The sequence below is a fragment of the Suricata suricatta genome, chromosome 7 (assembly GCF_006229205.1).
Source record: "Suricata suricatta isolate VVHF042 chromosome 7, meerkat_22Aug2017_6uvM2_HiC, whole genome shotgun sequence".
Taxonomy (NCBI): Eukaryota; Metazoa; Chordata; class Mammalia; order Carnivora; family Herpestidae; genus Suricata; species Suricata suricatta.
Genome location: NC_043706.1, coordinates 65,800,231 through 65,823,838, shown reverse-complemented (window position 1 = coordinate 65,823,838; position 23,608 = coordinate 65,800,231). Strand labels below are relative to the sequence as shown.

General features: G+C 39.1%; 1 protein-coding gene across 1 annotated transcript in view; it reads left to right on the top strand.

Moving 5' to 3' along the window:
* IMPG1 (interphotoreceptor matrix proteoglycan 1) overlaps positions 1-23,608 on the top strand; it is a 127,084-nt gene that overhangs the window by 15,038 nt on the left and 88,438 nt on the right. Inside the window, 5 exon segments of the mRNA XM_029945371.1 lie at positions 7,074-7,307; positions 15,825-15,991; positions 16,251-16,279; positions 20,783-20,847; positions 21,452-21,531. Coding sequence (XP_029801231.1) covers positions 7,074-7,307; positions 15,825-15,991; positions 16,251-16,279; positions 20,783-20,847; positions 21,452-21,531 — 575 coding nt within the window.

Below are 23,608 nucleotides of genomic sequence, written 5' to 3'. Positions count from 1 at the left end.
CTATCCTGGCTCCCAAGATGCCAGTCAACATCAAGGCCACATGGCCACCAGCCTAGAACCTAAAGTGGAAAAGGTACTTTTGACTGAAGGGTTAGCATTCACATTAGCATGTAGATATGCTTAAGCAATCTAGTTTTAAAGCAGTATTTGAAGAGTCAAAAGCCTAGTATTTCAGACCTGCCACTTCACCTTTGGACAGATTTGACTTTTCCTTAGAATAAATTAATATTTTAATTTAATATTTGAATCCAGTGTTCATTTCATTAATTTCCTTTTTTAAATAGTTTATTGTCAAATTGGTTTCCATACAACACCCAGTGCTCTTCCCCACAAGTGCCCTCCTCCATCACCACCACCTCTTTTCCCCTCTCCCCCTTCCCTCCAACCCTCAGTTCGTTTTCAGCATTCAATAGTCTCTCAAGTTTTGCGTCCCTCTCTCTCCTTTTCTATATATTTGAAAATTTCCAAACTTGTCATAGCTATACTAGATTGCAGGATTTGGGTTAGCTTCAGGGTAGAGTGGCTAAAGGAAAAAAAAAAAAAGAGAGAGAGAGAGACCCTCCCCAGTTTAAACCTTTGGTGTCAATCACTTTTTCTTAGCCTGCTGGAAGGTACCCTGCCCATGGACATGTTTTTTCCTTCCTGCCCACCTAAATATTTTCTGCTACACCTTTCATGAGAATCTCCCAGACCATTGGGAGCCCATCTCGCCACGCAGCCTCAGCCCTTCCTCAAATGGTCTCTTTTGCTGAAAAATCACCACCCTCACCATCACTCCCATCAGCAAATGTCAGTACTCAAGATGCACAATCCCAAACTCAAAGAAGTGATAATAGCAGTTTATTTTCCAACATTCCCTTTTCAGTATAAATTACGTGTTAGATAGCGACACCATCTGGTGAAGTGACACATTAGCATGTTGAATACACCAGGCTCTATGAGCACATTGCAAATCTCTAAAAAAAAGATAGAGGAAAAAAGAAAAGAGAATAAGGGGGGAAATGTTGATAGTTTTACATGTGGTATCAGAGGAATCCTCACCCATATAGGACCTTGCTTTATTTTGGGAAAAGCGATAAAGCCAGATCTTTCAACGACTTTTGTTGTGTGAATGGAAAAAAAAAAAAAAGGATCAATAGCTAGAGGGGAAGTGACATCAAGAAAATCCTTTAAGTAGAAGGGAAAAGTAATAGCATGTCTGTAGGCTAATAGGAATAATCCAGCATAAAGAGAGGAAATACTGATGATAGCAAATGATAGAAGAGTTTCTGGAAGAATGTCCTCAAGAGGTATAAAAAGGCTGGATACAGTCAGTACACAAGTAAAGGAACTGGCCTTGAATAGGAATGACTTCTCATCGACTAGTCCCAGGAAGGAAAGCAGAGCATTTGACTGCAGGTGCAGTCAGTGAGCCGGTGCAATGCTGGACATTGATAAAGTTCTCTACATGGTCCTCTTGTTCTCAGGAAAATGTTGAACCAGGTCATCAGCTAAAAGTGAGAATTGGCCAGAAGTGCAGGAAATCTGAGAAAAATAGTATGTAGTTCTCCTGGAGAGTGAGAAACTCAGTGGACCAGGGGACCATAGTATGATGTTATATAAGGATCATAAATTTAATGTGAATCTGGGGGCACCTGGGTGGCTCAGTTGGTTAAGCGTCTGACTCTTGGTTTCAGCTCAGGTCATGATCTCACAGTTCATGAGTGAATTCCAGCCCTGTGTCAGATTTAGTGTTTATAGTGCAGAGCCTACTTGGAATTCTCTCTCTCTGTCTCTCTGTCTCTCTGTCTCTCTCTCTCTCTTTTTCTCTTTTTCTCTCTCCCCCCTCCCACCCCCTGCTCACTCTTAACAAAAAAATTTTAAGTGAGTCCAAATGGTTGTTTTTCTCCATCTACGTTCAGCTACGAGGGTACAAGTGAGGAGTAGGATGAGGGCTAAATTTAACATAAAGTTTTACCTATCAAGTACAATAAGTGAGGGGCAAGGGAATTGAGGACTTATCATCCTAAAGAGCTAAACAATATTAATATTCTTTCCCATTAACATGCATGGTCTTAATTGGTTCCATTTATTATTATTTATTTCCTCTTGGATAAATTGAAAGTACCTGGAAATGCTGACCTTACTAAAATACACTTTCTGCATAACACATCTCCCTTCTGTTCTTTTGATTTTCATTCACAAAGGAATTTTTTATTTGTCTTTTCACTTAGGATATTATCTTTAATAAGATGACTGTGCTCAAAGTCTCTGATATTAGACACCATAGCAGAGAGAAGAAATTTAAAAGGGAGGTTGCAATAATGTAGGTGGACAGGACATATGAAATACAAGGGAACAATAAATGAGTTCTCAGTGTGGGGTCTGAGAAAGCTTACTAGAGAAAGAAAGGAAGCTTAGAAACTGGCCCATGAAGGAAGAAGGAAAAGAAGGGCCTGCCGATATGAGGGAACCGACAAATAGGAGATGAGCACTAAGCATGGCGGACAGGAAGTCTTCCAGGATGAGCATAGTCCTGTCTGAGGACTAAGGAGAAGTGTCATTGAAATAGCATGCTTAGAAGGAAGAGTAATACCAGGGAGTGAAATGCACGGACTGTTGGATAAAGGAATTTTTATTGAGCACTTACCCGAGGCACATGCTGTTTTAAGTGCTGCCCATGCGGTAACTCAGTTACTAATATCACAGGAGCCCTGTAGGAGAGGCACCACCACTCCCCTAACTCTACAGGTGAGGAAACTCAGGCACAGCCAGGTCAAGTACTTCCAAGCTGAACAGCCAGTGAGTCACAGAGCCAGAGACCTGTGTACCATCAGTGTTATTAAAATATTTTGAATAGTTAAGCAACATATAATTTCTGTTGCTACTGCATTTTTCTTTCATAAATAATGAGCATATTTAAATTAAATTTACAAAGTAAGAAATGAATATTTGCTGTCTCTCATCTGTATTTAGAAACTGAATATTCAAATATATTAATTTCTATTTTTGTCTCTTCTTCATTCAATGAGATGACTGTTTCCAAAAGGTATTGGCTTAGACTGTTTTCCTGGTGATTAATCTACAATATAACATAGTACAATTTCATTTATTTTAGCCCAAATTCATATTCTATGTAACTAAATTTTTCTAACATTCTTGTATTCTGGAAATAATAGAGGGGTTTTGTTTGGTTTTTTCTGAAATCACTTTGCCCTTCTTTTTCTTTGTAACTTTGAACTTCACCCTGAAATAGTTGTTGATGACAGCCAATTCATCAACATACAGGTTATATGCATGTTTTGTCAAGGATTTTCTGCCTGAAAAAATTTTTAATCTTCTATTAAATATGCTCCCTTTTTATAGTAGGTCATTCAACTATCAATTCATTCTCATTAAACTTTTACCTATTCTTTCTAAATCCTTATATAAACTAAAAATATCAAACACATGAAAATACATCCAGAAGATCGAAGCTCAGTTCAATTTCAACATTACTATTTATGCAGCAAGGAGGACAGTGTCTAACATGATCTAACTGCTTTATGAGAGTACTTTCATTAGCTGCAATAAACATCAGCTCTTTTTACCTCATTGAAATCTGTAACATTCCATATTTCAGGCTTCAAATTTTGGGTTTGTTTTATTTGAATTCCTTGGGAAAGACACAGATTTTGTAAGTGTGGCTTGTTCTATAAATATTTTTGAACCCAGGTAACCCTTAGTCTGTGTTCTCAGAGACTTTGCCTACCTCTTTTCTAGTGATGACTTGGGGTCAAGACACAGGCAGAAGATTCTGATCCCTGCCCAAATGATAATATCATCACAGATGATCCCCTGTGGTGGTTTCTATGTATATAGCGGAACACGGGCTAGAGTTTCTGTTACTCGTGTGAGAAAGGACACCAGAGAAAGGTGGAAGATGGTTAACCTAAAGTAGACAAATGCCTAGCAAAGAAGAAATATGAGGAACTGTCAACTTGACCTTTGCTATTCCAGAGAGCAGAGATAGGACTAATGTGCAGAAGCTACTGGAAGGTAATTTTCAACACAGAGAAAGAATAACCTAGTAGAGATTTTAAAAATGGAACAAGGTGCTTCTCAGATGAGGGAGACAATTATTTGTAGAATATTTACCTTAGGTCTCCCTTATCAAGGAGATATTAAAAATTCAGTGACCATAAAATTTATTTTCTAAACAGAGATACATTTGAGAATGAAGAGACAGCTGCAAATAAACCAGGATATCCCAAGCAAACCAAGTCTCACTTCACCTTAATTTACTCTTATTGTTGATCATTGGTTACATGTATTTGACATGTGAAGAATAGGAAAGATTGATCCCAGTTGGGAAAAGGGAACAGGTCAGAACTCATGGAATTCTGGGAAACGGAGCAAATCTGTAACTTTTTCACCTCTTCTATTCCCATCCTAATAGAATGAAGTCCAAAGACCTAGATCAAGCAGATTTTTGTGAGCAAGCCTTGATATGAGCAAAGTGTTAAGATCCAGAAGAATCCAAGTGGGAATAATTCTAGGATAGGGCACTGTTTCCAGAGCCTGGGTGGTGTAAATACTATTCCCAAGGCAAGTTATTCAGGGGGTTCTAACACAGAATAACAAAAAAAAAGCAAGAACAGAGGACACCTGGGTGGCTCAGTCGGCTAGGCATCCCACTCTTGATTTCACCTCTGGCCATGATCTCACGGTTCGTGAGTTCAAGCCCCACATCAGACTCTGCGCTGACAGCACGGAACCTGCTTGGGATTTTCTCTCTCCCTCTCTCTCTGCCTTTCCCCTGCTTGGTCTCCATTTCTCCCTCTCTCAAAAATAAATAAATTAACATTTTTTAAAACCAAAGAACAGGACTAACCCCCAAGGGCAGGATATTGTGGGTGTGACGAAGTAGAGAGCAGGACCAGCAATGCAGGCAGGAACTGTGAGAAGACATTCAGGATGAATGAGGAGTACGGTTTCCCAAAGTATGGCCTGTGCTTACCATACCCGATAGGCATAGAATTATCTAATGACCCACACTTTTTTTTCCAATTTTAGTGGTAATTGAAATGTAATTACAAAAACTTTCTTCTGTGACTTACACTGAAATCTGTGAGTGTGTGAAAAGTTTTTAGAAATTAACATCCCTAAACTAAAATTCCCATTTTACTAGTTTCAGTGAGCACTGTATACTCAGCTCCTATCCCCTTCTTACACTCGCCAGTGTGTTCAATGGGCACCTTCCACTCGGCCATGCAGCCAGCCAAACTCGGGGAAAATGGCCTCCACCTCTTCCACAGTTAGAGTGAGCCACTCAGGGTAATTCCAGTCCCCTGCTCTGTGATGGCTCAACTCAAGCCCACACTACTGGTACATCCCTTGGCAACTGGTATTGGTCCAGGCATGTGTCATAAGTCAGGCATATTGTAGGGAAAGGTTATTTTTCAAAATGGACAAAGGCAAGCATGTTTAATTTAGCAGAAACCAGCCTACAGATAAAATCACCATGTGAGAGGACTGAACAAAGAGAATGAGAGAATGGCAGAAAGGCCTAGAGTTAGAGCCTTATTTTCACTAGGCATTCCTTACCATCAGCTCTCCTTTCTATGTGATAATAACTTTCTTATTGTTTAAGCCATTTTGACACGGATTGTCGTGACTCGTCACCTGAAAGTGCCCTTACAGATCCATAGAACTGTGGTTTCCCAAACCTGCATGCATATTAGAATCACCTAGAGACCTTCAAAAGTTGCTGATGCCTGTGTTCCACTCAGAGATGATGATTTATTGGTTAGTGTGTGGCTGGGTGAGCAAATTAATCCATAAGCTCCTTTTCTTCCTGGAGATTCTTAAGAATTTATCACTGTCCCAGATTGACAGAGTATTCTAAGACTCTTCAAAATGACAGAGAATATGTGTTCCCACAGGACTCAGTGCATTCTCTGCAATGAAGGAGAGACTTTTATGCTTTGTGGCAAGATTTGAGTTGCTCCGCAGCTGCCCTACGTGGATTTCTGCTTGATTCCCTTATCTGGGCCAGAAGATTAGCATTTGAGATATTTCTTTAGTAAAATGGGAATAGACATCTCAGTAAGCCACATGCTTAGAAGTCTCAAGGGGCCATAGTGAGTGTTCCCAACTGTTCAACAACTATTCCTTTCTTAAATGGAAGACATAGATGGAGAGAGGTAGAGTGGGAGAGGAGGAATTGAGATCAGACCCCTATTAACATGCTCTGACACTTCCAAGCCTTAGTACCCTGCTGTGTGAAAAACCAAGAAAAATAGTATCTGTTCCATCTACATAGTAGAGCTTTTGTGGCATAATATGACACATATGAAAAAAATTCAAAGTAAGAAAGGACCCCATGAATGTAAGTTATTGTTACAAGAGGTTTAGAGAGTTAAAAATGAAGTCTAGACCTAACCCTAACAGACACAGCGGTGCCAGCAGGAGGAAATGGCTCAGGGATTTAAATCCTCTGCCAACCTGATCTCTTCATACTCCCTTTCATTTTCCCTTTCACCTCCCTTCATAAAATATTAAGCTTGCTCTGTAAAGTCGACTCTAAGACATGTCCTTGCTCCAACTCAGTTTCCACCCCTTGCCACCTTCTGAGCCCCGTCCACAGAAATCCTAAGGCTGCTGCTCATAGGCAGGAAGGTTTTTTTGTTATATTTTCCCCCTAGGTTTTTAGAAGCACTCCACCTCCTCATCCAGAGTGCACCTCTGGGTGCCACAATGTGCTATCATTCCCCACTTGAATGATAATGTCTATCAAAAGAGGAATCTCTCGAGAGGCTTGAGTACTAAATGGGGAGTGATTTTTAGAGATGTGCGGGAAATGGTTTCAATATTTGGCAGTTCCTAAAGGCAAAATTATTTGAGATGTTGTTGTTTTTATTAAAAATACACTTGATCAGCTAGCTCATTATTCTATTCCCTTATTTCTGAAAATGCCCTGTCACTGGAATTTGTCCAGTGTAGAACTTAAATAAACCAGAGGATTATGACTTTTAGTTTATTCCATTCATTTATCATATGTTTCACATATATCAATGTATATATTCACCAGGAAATCCATCTTTCTTTTACAGATATCTCCATTAAAATTTACCATTCTGAAACTAAAGACATAGACAATGCCCCAAGAATCGAAACAACTGAAAGTGCTGCAAAAATGTACAAAGTGTCAACCATGAAACGAATATTCGATTTGGCCAAGCATCGACCAAAAAGATCAACATTTTTCCCTACCGGCGTTAAAGTCTGTCCACAGGAATCCATGAAACAGATTTTAGCCAGTCTTCAAGCTTATTATAGATTGAGAGGTAAGGAAAGAGGTGAAACCCGTTTAGCCTCTCATTCTTTTTATCCTTTCCTTTTCATTCATCCATACATTGTCTTTAGCCCAAAACTTCCAGACTCTCTCACTTAGTCACATGAGCTATAGAAATCAGTCAACTAATCTGAGAGTAATGAATAGTAAACACTTAAAACTATGGTAGATATTTACTCTTATGTTTAAAACGATGTCTTCGGGCACCTGGGTGGCTCAATCAGTTAAGCGTCTGACTTCGGCTCAGGTCATGATCTCACGGTTCATGGGTTCAAGCCCCACATCAGGTTCTGTGCTGACAGCTCAGAGCCTGGAGCCTTCTTCTGATTCTGTGTCTCCCTCTCCCTCTGTGCCTCCTCTGCCCCACTCATGCTCTGTATCTCTCTGTCTCAATAATAAATAAATATTAAAAAATTAAAAATTAAATAAAATAAATAAAATGATATCTTGTGCAACCCAGAACAAGGCATTTAATGAGACACCAGAAGGCGTTGGCATCTGGGTATTACCTCTTTGTTTTATTTTTGCCAAAGCCCAATATTGAATTGTAATGTTATCATTATGAAGTAAGAAGCACAGAATGAATGCAACATCAGGAATCTGAGCAAGTTGATTTATGACTTAAGATTTCATTTTTCAAAGGCAACATTACAATCCAGATCCTCTCACCTTTCTTGTTGAGTTTAAGTTGTTTATTGCTGACCCAGCAAAAAGTGCTGAAGTTTGGAAACCGGGATGCACATCCAAAGTGCACAGGAGTCACAAGTTAACAGTGGTTACCAAGATAGAATGCAGGGATGTTAACGAAATTTACAACACAATTACTGTGATTTCCAGCAGAGTTAAAGTACAGTTTTCACCCCAAGACAGCATAACAGAATTCTTGTGGCTTTCTCAGAAATCATGATGGACTTCAAGCACACCACAGCCATTGGTGGCTATCCTTGTCAATCACTTACTACAGATGAAAAAGTCCCCATGGCTTCTTCTTTAAATGAAAAACAGAACCCAAAAAAGAACCTTTAGTAGATATTATTAAATCCCCCCAGGTTGCTTCAAATAATGCAAAAATATCTAGCTAAAACCTAAATTCAATTCATCTTCCATGTGAAAGTTGAGGAGGCTTTCTAATGTCCACCTTCGTCACATTAGATAATTGTTTCCATTCCCAAAAAGCACAGTCAGCCTGCTCTATTTCGAGCCCATTAACTACTGAATGCTGGTTCAATTCTAGCCTATGATGTATTATAAGTTATGACAATAGAGAACCCATTTCATGGTACTAACATCCTACAAAGTTCTTGAGTATTTACATCATACATACATATATACTGTATGAAGGTTGAGTTAGTCTGAGGAATTTTTGCTGGGTTTTGGAGGTATAGCTAACTTTCTTGAAAATATCAAGCCTTTTGTTCCTTATATGTCATTTTATGTGGAAGAGATTTGCTTTCTGACGGAAGCCATACTCACAGAGAAATGAGAAGTGCTAGACCACAGTCAGAGGGTGAACTCTAATTATAGAAAACCAAATACACTATATTACTATGCTGAGGTCCTAGCATAGCACCTCTGCATAGCAGCTTCTGAGTAAACGCTTGTTGATGGATACGGGAGGCAAAGAGGCTATTGGACATGTGAAGAAGAGACAGTCGTGTATAAACTATTCATTTTGAATGTTCCTAACCATTGATCAGATAAGGACACTGGTAAATTTCATGTTATTTGTTCATGAATAGAAGCAAAACACATAGTATATGCATCACATTGAAAATGAACACAACTACTCCTATTTTCAGGTAACTTCTAATTCTTTATGACATTCACAAATAGGATTCATCACAGGTATTTATAAAATGGGCTATTTATTGCTGCAACCAAGTTTTTAACTCTGAATTTTATCCTTAACTCTTTATTATTGATTAGGTTTGCCATTTTCATTTTTGCTTTCCTGGATGAAACAAACCACTGTGTTTCTCCCCATGGCAACAACAGTCCATTATCTTTATGGCTGCCCCTGGGTGATATGAAATTTTACTATTCATCAGCATGGGTTCTTCAGTCTAACAAATTGGTTCACAAAGAACCAGGAAATAAGACCTAGTTACAACGTGATGTTTCTTTGACGGAGTTACCCACTTACCATTTTTGTTGCTGCTTTTACAGAATTATCTTTTGACATCTTTCAAACTTAGGAGATAAAGCTTCCACATTCATCAAATTAAGTGAAATACTGAGATATTTGTTTTTCCAATGCTTAAAGCAACACAGATGAACATGTTCTGAGCTTCATGGTAGAATCATAAACATGCTCATCACAAAGCACAGATGCAAGACTAAAAGTATTTCTGATTCTCTCCCAGGGAACCCTGTGCTCCTACCCAGGCAAACTCCCTGCTTTTGATTTTTTCCCTTTGAACCCCCTACTCCTCCCTGTATCTTCCTCTTCGCCCCCGCCCCCACCTCCCTGTCTCCCTCTTCCCTTTTCACCTCTCCATCCCCATCCTCCTCTTCCTCCTCTTCTTCTTCCTCTTCTTCTCTCTTTCCACTCTCCATACTGCAATATCAAAAGCTAGATCTTCCTTCCACATTAGTTTATGTCTTAGAGAAAGTTTAAGGTAGAGGGAATCCTAGTTCTTCCTTCTCCATGTGTTATCCATAGACCAGCAGCATCACTAGTATCTGGCTACTTGTTAGAAATGCAGACCTACTTTCGCCCCACCATATCCACCTCTAGAATCTGCATTTTAATAAGATTCCCAGGCAATGCATTAGCACTCTTAAGTTTTAGAAGCACTGGTCTAGAGAACATCTAGCCAACACCCCCATTGTACACATTTGAAAAGTGAAGTGACATGCTCAGTCAGGGCCATCACTGGTGGCAGAGCAAAGTTCGAACCTAGCATTCGACTCCTACTGAAGCGTGTTATCTCTCCATCTAATGCATGCCCAATCCTGTCTTGGACATTTTTACATACCATTGGTCTAACTTAGTCTTTCTAGATGTAAATAACTATCCTGGGGCATGCCTGGCCTTCAGGACACGTGTTGCCTAGGGTTCTTCCCACATCGCTCAAGAGAAAGACTGAGACTCTCTGGCCAGATTTCAGGAATTGGCCAGCAACTGTGGGAAGACTGGGGAGGCAAGGTTCTAGATTTGCCTAGAATCCCTGTGGAAATCTCTTCTGGTAGATTCAGGGAAGGATGATGCAGTAAGTTAAGTAATTTAACAAGAGTGATGAGTTTAGGGGCACCTGGGTAGCTAGGCTGGTTAAGCATCCAACTCCGGCTCATGTCATGATCTTGTGGTTTGTGGGTTTGAGCCCCATGTCGGGCTCTGCGCTGACAGATCAGAGCCTAGAGCCTGCTTCAGACTCTGTCTCCCTCTCTCTCTGCCCATCCCCAGCTTGCACTCTGTCACTCTCTCTCTTCCTCAAAATTAATAAGACATTTTAAATTTTTTTCAAAAAGTTTGTTTTATGGTTTTCATCTCTCTCTTTTTCTCCATATGTTCATCTGTTTCATTTCTTAAATTCCACATATGAGTGAAATCATATGGTATTTGTTCTTTTCTGACTGACTTAATTTCACTTAACATAATATACTCTAGCTCCATCCACATCATGGCAAATGACAAGATCTCATTTTTTATGACTGAGTAATATTCCAGTATATATTTCTTAACAGCATTATTTGGTTTTGGGGTATTGAGTTTTCTAAGTTCTTTATAGATTTTGAATAATAACCCTTTTTCAGATATATCATTTGCAAATATCTTCTTCCATTCTGTCAGTTGCCTTTTAGTTTGGTTGATTGTTTCCTTCACTGTGCAGAAGCTTTTTATCTTGATGAGATCCCAATAGTTCATTTTTGCTTTTAGTTCCCTTGCCTCTGGAGACATGCCTAGTAAAAAGTTGCTATGGCTTAGGTCAAAGAGGTTGTTGCCTGTTTTCTCCTCTAGGATTTTGATGATTTTCTATCTCACATTTAGGTCTTTCATCCATTTTGAGTTTATTTTTGTGTATGGTGTAAGGAAATGGTCCAGGTTCATTTTTCTGCACCTTGCTGTCCCAGTTTTCCTAGCACCATTTGCTAAAGAGACTTTTTCCCATTGGATATTCTTTCCTGCTCTGTCAATGGGTACTATAGACATTGTAACAATATTTGTTTTTCTAATTCTTGGGCATGAAATGTCTTTCCATTTCTTTATGTCATCGTCAGGTTCTTTCATAAGTGTTTTATAGTTTTCAGAGTACAGATTTTTTACCTGTGTAGTTAGGTTTATTCCTAGATATCTTATGGTTTTAAGTACAATTATTGATGGGACCGATTCCTTTGTTTCTCTTTCTACTGCTGCTTCATTATTGGTGTATAGAAATGTAACAGATTTCTGTACATTGATTTTTATGACTTTACTAAATTTTTGTGTCTGTTCTAGCAATTTTTGGTAGAGCTTCATTATCTGCAAATAATGAAAATGTGACTTCTTCCTTGCCAGTTTGGATGCCTTTTTTTTTAATCATCTGGTTGCTAAGACTAGGACTTCCAGTACTATGTTAAATAACAGTGATGAGAGTAGACACCCCTGTCTTGTTCCTGACCATAGAGAAAAAGTTTTTCCCTATCAAGGATTATATTAACTGTGGTCCTTTCATATATGGTCTTTATAATATTAAGGTGTGTTCCCTCTATCCGTACTTTGTTGAGGGTTTTTATCAAGAATCGATGCTATATTTTACCAAATGCTTTCTTTGTATCTATTGAAAGAATCATATGGTTCTTATCCTTTCTTTTATAATGTGGTGTATCACAATGATTGATTTGCAAACATTGAACTACAGTTGTAACAAGGAATAAATCCCACTTGATTATGGTGAATGTTTCTTTTAATGTACTGTTGAATTTGATTTGCTAGTGTTTTATTGAGAATTTTTATATCCACGTTCATCAGGGATAGTGGCCTGTAGACCTTTTTTTTTTTTTCTTTTTTTTAGTAGGGTCTTTGTCTGGTTTGGAATCAGGTTAGTGCTGCCCTCATAGAATGAGTTGAGAAGTTTTCCTTCCATTTCTATTTTTGGAACAGTTTGAAAAGAATTAACTCTTCTTTATATGTTTAGTAGACTTCCCCTGGGAAGCCGTCTGGCCCGGGACTTAGGTTTGTTGGGGATTTTTGATTACTGACTCGATTTCTCTGTTGGTTATTGGTCTGCTCAAGTTTTCTATTTCTTCCTGTTTCAGTTTCGGTAGTTCATACGTTTCTTGAAACTTGTCCATTTATTCCAGATTGCCCAATTTGTTGGCATATAATTTTTTTATAATATTCTCTTAGAGTTGTTTGTATTTTTGTGGTGCTGACTGTGCTCTCTTCTCTCCGGGAAATAATTCCTTAAACAGCTTCAGATATTTGTGCTTCAGGGAGAAAGTTGTCTCAGAGCCTTTGTTAAAGGTAGATTTTAGCAGGGATGGGGATTTTGTTTGTCCCTGAAGTAGGAGAAAGGGCATCAGAGAAAGGAGCAGAGCTAGGAAGATACAACCACCAAAACAAGCCTTAAATTGGCCTGAAATAAAAGTAACACTTAATCTGAGACCAAAAGCAACATATCTGAAGGTATGTCAAACTAATAAATAGAAGGATTATCATATTATGTTCTTCCAGATGTTTCACACACAGATATTATCAGAGAAAGTCACCCACACTAAGACCTAAAAGGCAGCACTAGTTGATTTTATATACATGGAAATCCTGTATCTCTGGCACTTAAATGTGTTTTCAACTAAATTAGCAGGTGCACTGGGTAGAGACTGAAGGTCAAAATAACACCTCCAAAAGAGAGTGTGGAGTAAATAGATGAGAAGGGTAGCAAGGGCAACTGGTTTGCTTGGACTAGACACATAACTCTTAAGGTTTGGGTAAGTCTCAAACTATTCAAGTGTTGTTTCCTTTTTGTATGGTGTGTAGATTCTTGAGTAGAGGTGAAGATCAAAATACTGCATGATGGCTGGTATTGGGAAAAGCATTACGACCCTCTGATCCTTGCCTAGCAGGAGAAAGAAACATTCACAAACATGGGTTCTCCTGGCGAGGCTGTTGGCTTGTTCTCCAGGTGTACTGACCCCTGTTACTTCTCCAGATGTGGAAAACTCAGTGGCACATTTGGGTCAGTGGGGACTGCACCTATTCCTGGCCTTTTGGGTTCTGGTGAGGTTGCTGCTGGTAAATAACCTAAGCTGCTTTGGGTCTGGAATTCTCTTTGCCTCTTAAAACAGAAAGTCAAGAAAACCCCAGACATAATAAAAATGGGGAGTGAAGGGGGATAAGGCATAGGAGTAAGAGTCTCCAAACTGGTCTTCTCTCACTTTCTTCCTTTCCTCAGTTCCTTTTCTCAGTAGGCAGGCAGAATTTCTTTAGAAAGTCAGATGATGTCAGCTCCTGCCCTAAAGCCTCCCACTGATCCCCATTCCTCCTGAGGTGAAATCAATATATTATAATTGCTTATGACAGATGTCATCTAACTATTTTTCCCTCACATAATCCTCTAAAATAATTTTTAAACGATGTACCTCTTTGCATGCATTTCAATTAACATCCAAAACTTTCCATCGTATGTTTAAATAATTGGATAAGATGTTACTTTTGTTGAGTTATAAATATTGATACTGAAAATAAAACAAAAACTAGAGCATTTGTATGCATCCATAGCCACTCAATACTACCATCAAATACTCAACAAGTACATGCCTTTATGTACTCTTCTTAACAGTAGGAAATGCTACTTGGATCCTTTTTATCCACACACTTACCTTTCTGCTCCACTCCCCACTTCAGTCTTATCTTAATGTAATCTATCTTATGCTTGAACATCTGTTATTGCTATTCTAATGTACTTCTTAGTAACAAAAATATGTATATAAATTTAAATTACAGATTTTATTTATTTCCTGTTACTGTAGGCTTTATGTGTCCAAAGAAATTTCTTTTGGATTCAGTTGCATTTATAATTACTCTTAATATATAATTGATTAAAACAAATAGATACAAATTTTTAAGGCCTTTTATAAGCTTATTTATTTCGAGAGAGAGAGATAGTGAGCGTGAGTTGGGGAGGAAAAGAGAGAGGGAGAGAGAGAATCCCATGCAGGCTCTGTGCCATCAGTGCAGAGCCTGATGCAGGGCTTGATCTCACAAACATGGGATCATGACCTGAGCCTAAACCAAGAGTCAGACATTTAACTGACTGAGCTACTCAGTTGCCCCCAAAGAGATACAAATTTAACCAAAAAAATTAAGTAAATTTGCCTTGGCAGACATAAGATCAGATAATGGTTTCTGTGAATAATAATGTTTATAAATACAAAATTAGAAGACTTGGGAAGAGACCAGTTTAAATGAAGGGCCTATTGCTGAAGCTTCATTAGCTTCAGCCTCTGGTGAGATGGAGTCACTTTGGTGGTGTTCCTCTATTAGTTCATGTACTATTACTCATTATTCATATTACATGTTGCTAAAATGAGACAGGATTTAGCATCAGTTTTATCTCTATTCTTTTACTTAGTTTTACTTAAATGCTGAGAAAACTTGTTATGTAAAATAAGTAGATGGAAATAGATGGAGTTTTGTTATAGTAATATCTTTATTCTTTAAGTTCCTTTGGCATTATATGCTAACAATCACATCATGATCTGTCATTATTTTTAATGGCTTGTCAGCTGTCAATTCCATTAAGACTTATAATGTGTTGAAAGCAAAGAATCAGAAACCACCGTGCTGCAAAAACATGCTCAACTCAGCTCACTGGCTTTCTTAACCTCAAGACTATTATTTCACATTTTTCCTTTTGTTGCAACCGAGAGGTGCTGTGCCACAGTAAGATGGGGACCAAGGAATGCTGACTGAAGGGAAAAGGGAAAAGAAAAGATGTATCCTTAGGCAGACCGACTTCAGGAAAGCATGATAGGAAAAACTGAGACCTAAGAATTGATTCTCTTTAAATTGTGCATCTGTTTATAGCTTGGAAAGTCTTTAAATATAGCCAGGTACCTATGCCCCAGTTTGAAGGTTACTGGTCCACAAAGCCCTGCCGTCCCTGCTCCCCTCACCACATCTCTCTGTCTTCATCTTCTTTGACTCTCATCCTTGCTCTGGCCACATTGCCCTCTCTACTGTTCTCTCAATGCTCAAAGCATTCGGCAGCCTTGAGACCTTCTCCAGACTGCTCAGAAGTCTCCTTTATAGCGAGGCCTTCTTCCTCAGCTGTCCTGGTTTAAACTACAACCACACACACACACATACTCTATTTCCTAGCTTCCTTCTTTTATTTTTCTCCATAACACATATAGGGACTCGGTAAATATTTGTTAAATGACTTAATTTCTATGCCCTATAAATTAGCATATCCACACAAGCCATAAAAGAATACTCCACGTTCAAAGATTAAGCTTGGTCTGGGAAACAGGGATCGCCTTAGAATGCGGCCATTTGCTGCTCCTAATGAATGGTACTGCATTGCAGTGTGTCAGGAAGCAGTGTGGGAAGCATATCGGATCTTTCTGGACCGCATCCCTGACCCAGGGGAATACCAGCACTGGGTCAGCATCTGCCAGCAGGCGACCTTCTGCCTCTTTGACATTGGACAAAATTTCAGCAACTCCCAGGAGCACCTGGAACTTCTTCAGCAGGTGAGCCTAAATGCTGTACATTTGGAACACTGCCTGGATAGCTCCCCGTCCTCCAGCCTCTGCTCCTTTCCAATTGGTTTCCTGCATAAAGGTTAGTTGAAGAAATGCTTAGAGATACCTGATAAGGCCAGCAAGAATGTTTTTCTTGCAAAATAGCATTGTACAGCCTGGTTGAAGTGAAGTTAAAGGGAATGAAAATAGACTTTAGCTCTTCAGTTGACATTTTCTCCTGATAAAATTACTTTTTATCTTTCTGCAGAGAATAAAACAGAGACACTTCCCTGAGAGGTAAGTACCCAAAATAGAGTGCTGCATGCTTTTGACTTTTGAAAATCATATAATGGAGTAAGACTGAGCTATGATACTATGTCAGCCATGGAGATCTGTGTAGGTTATTCTAACAGAAAATTATGCATATATTGAACTGAAGGTAAATGAGTATCTAAAGGGGAAATGGATAGACTCTAAAGATTGAGATAGGTGTTGGCACTATGTTTGCAGATAAAATGGATTCACTACTATGTGCCAAGTATCTAAAGTGTGTTTTCACTTACAGGATAAAGAGCAATTAAAATAGTTTGATTTGGGGGCACTTGGGTGGCTCTGACTTCGGCACAGGTCATGATCTCATGGCACATGAGTTCTAGCTTCATGTGGAGCTCTGTGCTGACAGCTCAGAGTCTGGAGCCTGCTTCAGATTCTATGTCTTCCTCTCTCTCTTTGCTGCACCCCACACCCCCCCCCCGATTGCATGCTCTCTGTCTTGCTTTCTCTCAAAAATAAATAAATATTTAAAAATAGTTTTATTTTTAAATTTATGATAAGCTATTAGTTACATCAGGGAATACTAATACAATCAGAGAACAACCTGAATTTTGAAGTCTTATTTGGTATTCTGGAAAGCATTAGTATTTCTCAAACTAAATTACTGAAGCACTGAGCTATACTCTCAACAAGAACTGAATATCAAATCAGAAAATCAAAAATTTTTAAAAGGCAAGGAACAGTACATTAGATAAAATGATTAAAGAAGAGAGACAAACTCTAAATATAATTCACATACATTTTATAACATTTAGAAATCTAAATCTGAAGATAATACTAAGAGAGACACAAATTTGGCTGTATAAATTACTGACCATCCTTTATAATGCTTTTCACATTTGTTCCTTCATTTCTATTCCCTTTGCCAACAACCTCTTCCAGGACCTTACTCATTTACACTGTGAAAAATGTCATATCTGATCTCCCTAACGGATTTCCCTGCCTCTAACCTCTTCCCTTCTTTAACTTGCATAATGGCTGCTGGATTAATAAGTCTGAAAAATTCCTCCTCTTACAGTGAGCACTGTTCAGTGACTTCCAAAAGATTAGTACATCTTCCTCTTACCCTTCTGAATATCCTCTGCCCACCGATCACTCTCATGCTCTCTGCACAGAAGGCTGAGTGGAGAGGATAGAATCACTCACATCACTTGCCTTGACTCCTGGGTAGGACTAGTCGGTGGGGAGCAGGATATCAGAGGGAGAGGACAGAATGAGGTGAGAGAATTTATCACCTCCCCTCAACTGCCAACCTGCTAAGTTTTCAAGGGCTGTTAGCCCCCTTCAGCTTCATCTCAGCTTCTGTCAGGCAGCCTTTCCACAGAGCCCTCTCTGTCTCTGGTTCATGGTAACCAGCCCATCTTCTCACCCCTCCTGAACTAGGGGTGTTTTGAGCACCCCACTGTTACCAGCCCTGGGGTATTGCACTTGGCCATATGATTGCTCTTATGCTCTTCCCACAACTTAGCAAGGAATCTCTTTTTTAAATTTTGCTCAATTACCCCCGCAGTGAGGGAGCCATCTGTTTCTTGCCAGGACCTCCACAGAAGCAGAGCTCAAACTAATCAATTGAGGCATTTCACTCCCTGACCTTTCCACCTTTGCCTCCATTACCTACGATCCCACCGCGGCTTCCGCCTTTCCTCACTGCACACAGACCACACCCTACTCATCCCAGACTCTGGCCCCTAGCCTTTCCCTCTTGCCCAGAACCTGCCTTTTCCACATTACCTACCAAATCCTACTCTCCTTTCAAGCTCCTAGTGGAGTCAGTCCCCCATGGACTCCATGATGTCTTAACAGCCTATTTGAGCCTACAATATTTTTGAAGCCTGCCTCAAATTTTGCACTGTTTTTGGCACTTACATTTATTTAATGTTTATTTATTTTTGAGGGAGAAAGAGAGCATAAGCAGGGAAAGGGCAGAGAGAGAAGAAGATGCAGAATCTGAAAGAGGCTCCAGGCTCTGAAAGTCAACACACAGCCTGATGCAGGGCTCAAAACCATGGAACCGTGAGATCATGACCTGAGCCAAAGTTGGACACCTAACCAACTAAGCACCCAGATGCCCCTTGACACTTACATTTTTATTTAACATTTTCTTGCTTTACCCTATTTTCCTGTAAGAGTTTGAACTCCTCAAGGGCAGGACTGTTTTATGTCTCTCCACCCACTACCACAGACCTGAACAAAGTCCTCATATATTTTGTTTATTGGTATGTCTACTGAGCCACTCTTTAGGAATGTTAACAAGTTGAAGGGCACCTGTGTGCCTCTGTCGGTTAAGCATCCAACTTCAGCTCAAGTCATGATCTCGCGGTTTGTGAGTCTGAGCCCCATGTAGGACTCTGTGCTGACAGCTCAGAGCCTGGAGCCTGCTTCAGATTCTGTGTCTCCTCCTGTTTCTGCTCCTATGCCTGTCTCTTTCTGTCTCTTAATAATAAATAAATGTTAAAAATTTTTTAAATAAAGAATAAAAATTTAATTTTTTTAAATTGATACGAGAAGAAATAATGTGATTGAGAAAATCTTAGTACTAGGGTATTAATGTTGTTCACAAGACAGAGCTATTCATTCTTCTTGTTTGAATATAGGATGCTACTGAAGTGCCTAGGTGGCTCAGTCAGTTGAGCATCCGACTCTTGGCTTCAGCTCAGGTCATGATCTCACAATTTGTGGGATTGAGCCCTGCATTGGGCCTTGCACTGACAGCATGGAGCCTGCTTGGGATTCTTTCTCTCCTCTCTCTCCTCCTCACCCCTACTCTCTCTCTCAAAATAAATAAACATTAATTTAAACATTAAATTTTTTCCATTCCTATGTCTACCAACATTGCTAGAGAAAATTGCTAAGGAGCAAGAGACGAACACTGTACATTAGCTATGATTACCAAGTTGTTAAGAAAGAAAGGACGCAAGAAAGCTGTTTCTTATTTTCAACCTTTCCAGGAAGACAAAACAGAAAATGTTCTCATCTGAGTAGCCCATAAATCTGCCAGTTATAAATGACTTTACAATAAAAGCCAGTGGAAGAATCCAATGTCCCCGCTTCCTAAATTATAGCTTTTGAGTGATGGTCTGGATTGCCGTTGCTGTGGCAGAGTCATACCCAGTGGCAGAGGATAAGGAAATAACATCTGACACAGGGTCTTGCACAAAGTGGGCTGTTGACTTGTAACTAATGCAATAGGCAGCACTTCTTGGTTGTTTTCTTTTTTACAGCAAGGTAAGACAAGGATACCGAAGTTATAATAGTAGGAAAAATTTTACTATAGACAAAGACCTAGAAAATGGAAAAAAAAGAAAATTGCCTAAGTCACAAATGCTCTAATGTTTGATATGAGATCTTTATAAATATGATAGCCATAAAAACTATTTCTTAAGCACATAGCACAATACCAGCCGAAAGGAACAAGAATACCTAATTCCAAAACAGTCTGAATTTATATTTAGCCTGTGTGCACCAGTATAGTCCAACATGTTTACATCTATTCTGACTAGTTAGAGTCTGTGCCAGGCCAATGGATAGTAATTTGTATACCACCCCTATTAGCACTTTGGCAGAAATGGGTATATTAGAAATATGTAGATGGTCTCATTGTCTACAGCCAATCTAGATGTCCTATAACAGCAGAGCACCTATCCATTCCCTTTGGATATTCCCATCAACATGAGCCACAGAAAATTGGATTGAATATATTGGTCAACTATGACTATATGGTACTCACATAGACACAAGCTATTAAGACCTAATAGCTGATAGTAATAAATCTTTCAGTGAGCTTGAAAAGATATCACTACTGCTATTCCTTTTTACATAGAGCTTGCTAGAATGAGCCAAAATCATATGCAGACAGCTTTATAACCATGCCCTTGGATTTGCCCTTATATATTTTCCAGACTGCCACTGCATAGCCTGCAAACCTACTCACAACTCTGCAGGCAACGGTTGTGTCCTGAATGTGATTTAACACATTCACATTTTCCAGAAATCTCTCCTTCTCCAATTGCTATAACCACAAGAGTTACTCTAGTAGATAAACTTAAGGATTCCCTGGATTTGCAGGTTTGAGGATCTGAGATTTTAGCAAGACTATTCAGTCATGGATCATGTCATGTAATTATCTTTGATGTCAAGGACACAGTATAAGCACAATGAGACTATAAAACATCAAGCCCCAAAGACCAGTTTTGCCCACAATGAAAACGCTCCCTAGGACCACATGAAAAATGTTTATGGCAAAGTCCTAGAGCCAAACATAACCACTTTCAGGGATTGTTTGAATTTTTCTTCCATGGAAATATATTTGAAGATTACTTCTTTAATGAAAAAAAAATAAGCAAACCCAGTTTTAAAGGATTTTCCTCTAATTTTAAGTCTATGAGTATAGGAAAAGTAAACATGTTTCCAATATTGTTATCAAGCTCCTTTTCACCACCTCTTCTCTCTTTTCTACTGTGCTAATAGAAAAGATGAAATGTCTACAGAGGAGATATTAGGAGAGCCTGGTGAAACCCCTGTGTTTTCTGCAGGTAAGTTTAGACCTCCTCATTCACTTGTTCCTAAACCTTAATTCAAAGTATCATCAAAGAGAGGGAGGGGAAAAATTATCATTAAAGTATATTATTTAAAAACAGTCCTTAATTAAAGTTGGCAAAATTTATAATATGCTTTCTTAAAAATAACTGATATTTCTAAACATATCATTTAGATCCATTATATAAAACTTGGAAAATTTAGAAAATTATAAAGGTAAAGTGAAATCACCCATTATCATACAACTTGGAGACAATCATCACCAATATTTTCAAACAAATAAATATCTGTCTTGCATCCTCTATATAGTCACAAAAGGAAAAATTAACCAGGTCTCATTGGCAAATGATTTAACTGAACTATATCTAGAATAGCACCAAACTTGGGTCCCAGATGAGAAGAATGGAGAATTCAACTGGGACCAAAAGTATGAGTTGTATTTTTCTCAGAAACATATTTATGTAATATTACGTGAGTTAAGAGTGCACCCCACATTGTACATTCCAGAATGACAGAAAGAGTATATGAAATTTTGACCATGTTCTTATGTAAACTTCTCCAATCTCATTCTTGTGCCTGTTATGTTTTTAATTTCCACAGATGTCGCCAATGTCTCGCTCGGACCCTTCCTTCTCACTCTTGGTGACACATTCCTCAATGACACCATGATGCCTACAACAGTAAGAATTCTGAGAGTTAATCTAGCCTGTCACATGCCTGTTTTTGTTTTATTCATAAAACAAGAAAAGAGAAATGGATGAACTGGCCATTTCGTATTATTAGTGCTGCATTTTTATCACTCCAATTAAGAGTCCGTGACTGTTCTATTCCGCATTCTCACTGCTTCTCGGGACTGAGGGGGGAAAACAGATTGAAAACTAGAATAAGTTGAGAAGAATTATAAAGAGCATCTTAGTTATAAACTCCAGGAGGGCAGGGGTCCTTTAATCCCAGCACCTAACAGAACTGCATATATAGCAAGTACTCCTCAAGCATTAGAATAAATGAATGCATAAACCTATCATTCAATCAATCATCTAAATCAATCAAGCTCCTTCTCCACCAAAGTATAATCTTATGCTGACACTAAGGGTAGAAATTTTGCTTCCAGGCATGGCCAGCATAAATAGGTCAGATAAATATCAAAATGATCTAAATCCTGCATGTCAAATGAGGAAAAATAGAAACAGTGCTCACAGGCAAAGAGAAGCACTGGCCCCTGCTCTCTTTGTGTAAGAAGAATGCAGGAGGAGAGGATATGTTACAGGATTAATTGTTGGTTATCAGAAAGGGGGGACATTTAAAAAAAATTTAGGGGCACCCGGGTGGCTCAGTCGGTTGAGCCTCAGGCTTCGGCTCAGGTCATGATCTCGTGGTTCTTGGGTTCGAGCCCTGCGTCGGGCTCTGTACTGACAGCTCAGAACCTGGAGCCTGTCTTCAGATTCTGTGTCTCTCTCTTTCTCTGACCCTCCCCTGCTCATGCTGTCTCTCTCTCTCAAAGATAAATAAAACATTGGGGAAATAAAATTAAAATAAAAAAATTTAGCATTTTATTTATTTTTGAGAGTGCGTGCAAGTGTGCGCACGAGTCGGGAGGGCTAGAGAGAGAGTGACAGAATCCAAGCAAGCTCCACACTCTGGGCTATCAGCACAGAGACCAACATGGGCCTCTAATCTACACACCATGAGATCATGACCTGAGCCAGAGTGGGACACTCAAGCGAGGCACTCAGGTGTTCCAAAAAAGGTAACATTGCAATCACTCCAAAGTCTTTGAGCCAACACTTGGTGCTGAAGTCAGGAAACGCTGCCCTCTTTCCCCAGGATGGGCAGGGTCACGCCTCACACAGTGGGCAGCAAGTTCAGCAGGGGGCAGTCTAGGGGTGACATATACTTGCCCGTGGTCTGTGAGACTTTGCTAGTCCTTACCTCCCCTGTGAACCTCCCTGCAAGGTCGAAGCCCAGACAGTGAGGGCAAGAAGTTCAGTCTCACCAGCTCTACATGAAAATTCAGGGATGAGAACCCTGCTGGCCTATAGGCCAGATGGCTGCAGATTTGCTGGAACTATCGCTATGAATAAAGAATTAAAATGTTCCATTTTTCTCCAAAATATTATTCCATGAACAGTGAGAAGTGTTGTTGAAAAAAATATTGAGATTAAATATATTCACTATAAAATTTCAAAGACAACTCTAGTTCACCTTCTCTTTTCTCATACTTATGTCTCATATTCTTCAAAATCTAATATAGGTCCCCCCTTCTGCAGTAAATATCCTCTGAACATTTCATTTTACATTCATCACATCCTCCTCTTATCTTTTTTACCACCCACGTCTATCACTCATTCTTTGGCTCAGCAAACATTTTACTTAAATCCTCTGATGTGCCAGGCGTTGGGGTATGTACCAAAGATTCTAAGATGAATAAGACATGGTTCCTGCCTTCAAGAAATATATAATGCAAATAAGTACAACAAAATAGTCTTAGTGCTGTACTTGAAGATGGCAGGGGATAGAATGGAACAAAATGATAAGCCAGAACAGGTTGCAAAGGATGTGACTAATAATCATGTATATTCAGAAAGAGTTTTGTGCCTAAGTTGACCACATTATTTTTTTTACTCTGGGAGATTTAACAAACTATAAGAATCATACTGGATTCGAGGAGATTATATGTAGGTGACAAGATTAGCATATAAAACGCTAGACAAGTATGACATGGTACTAAATGAGAAATTCAGATATTATTCGCTGCTC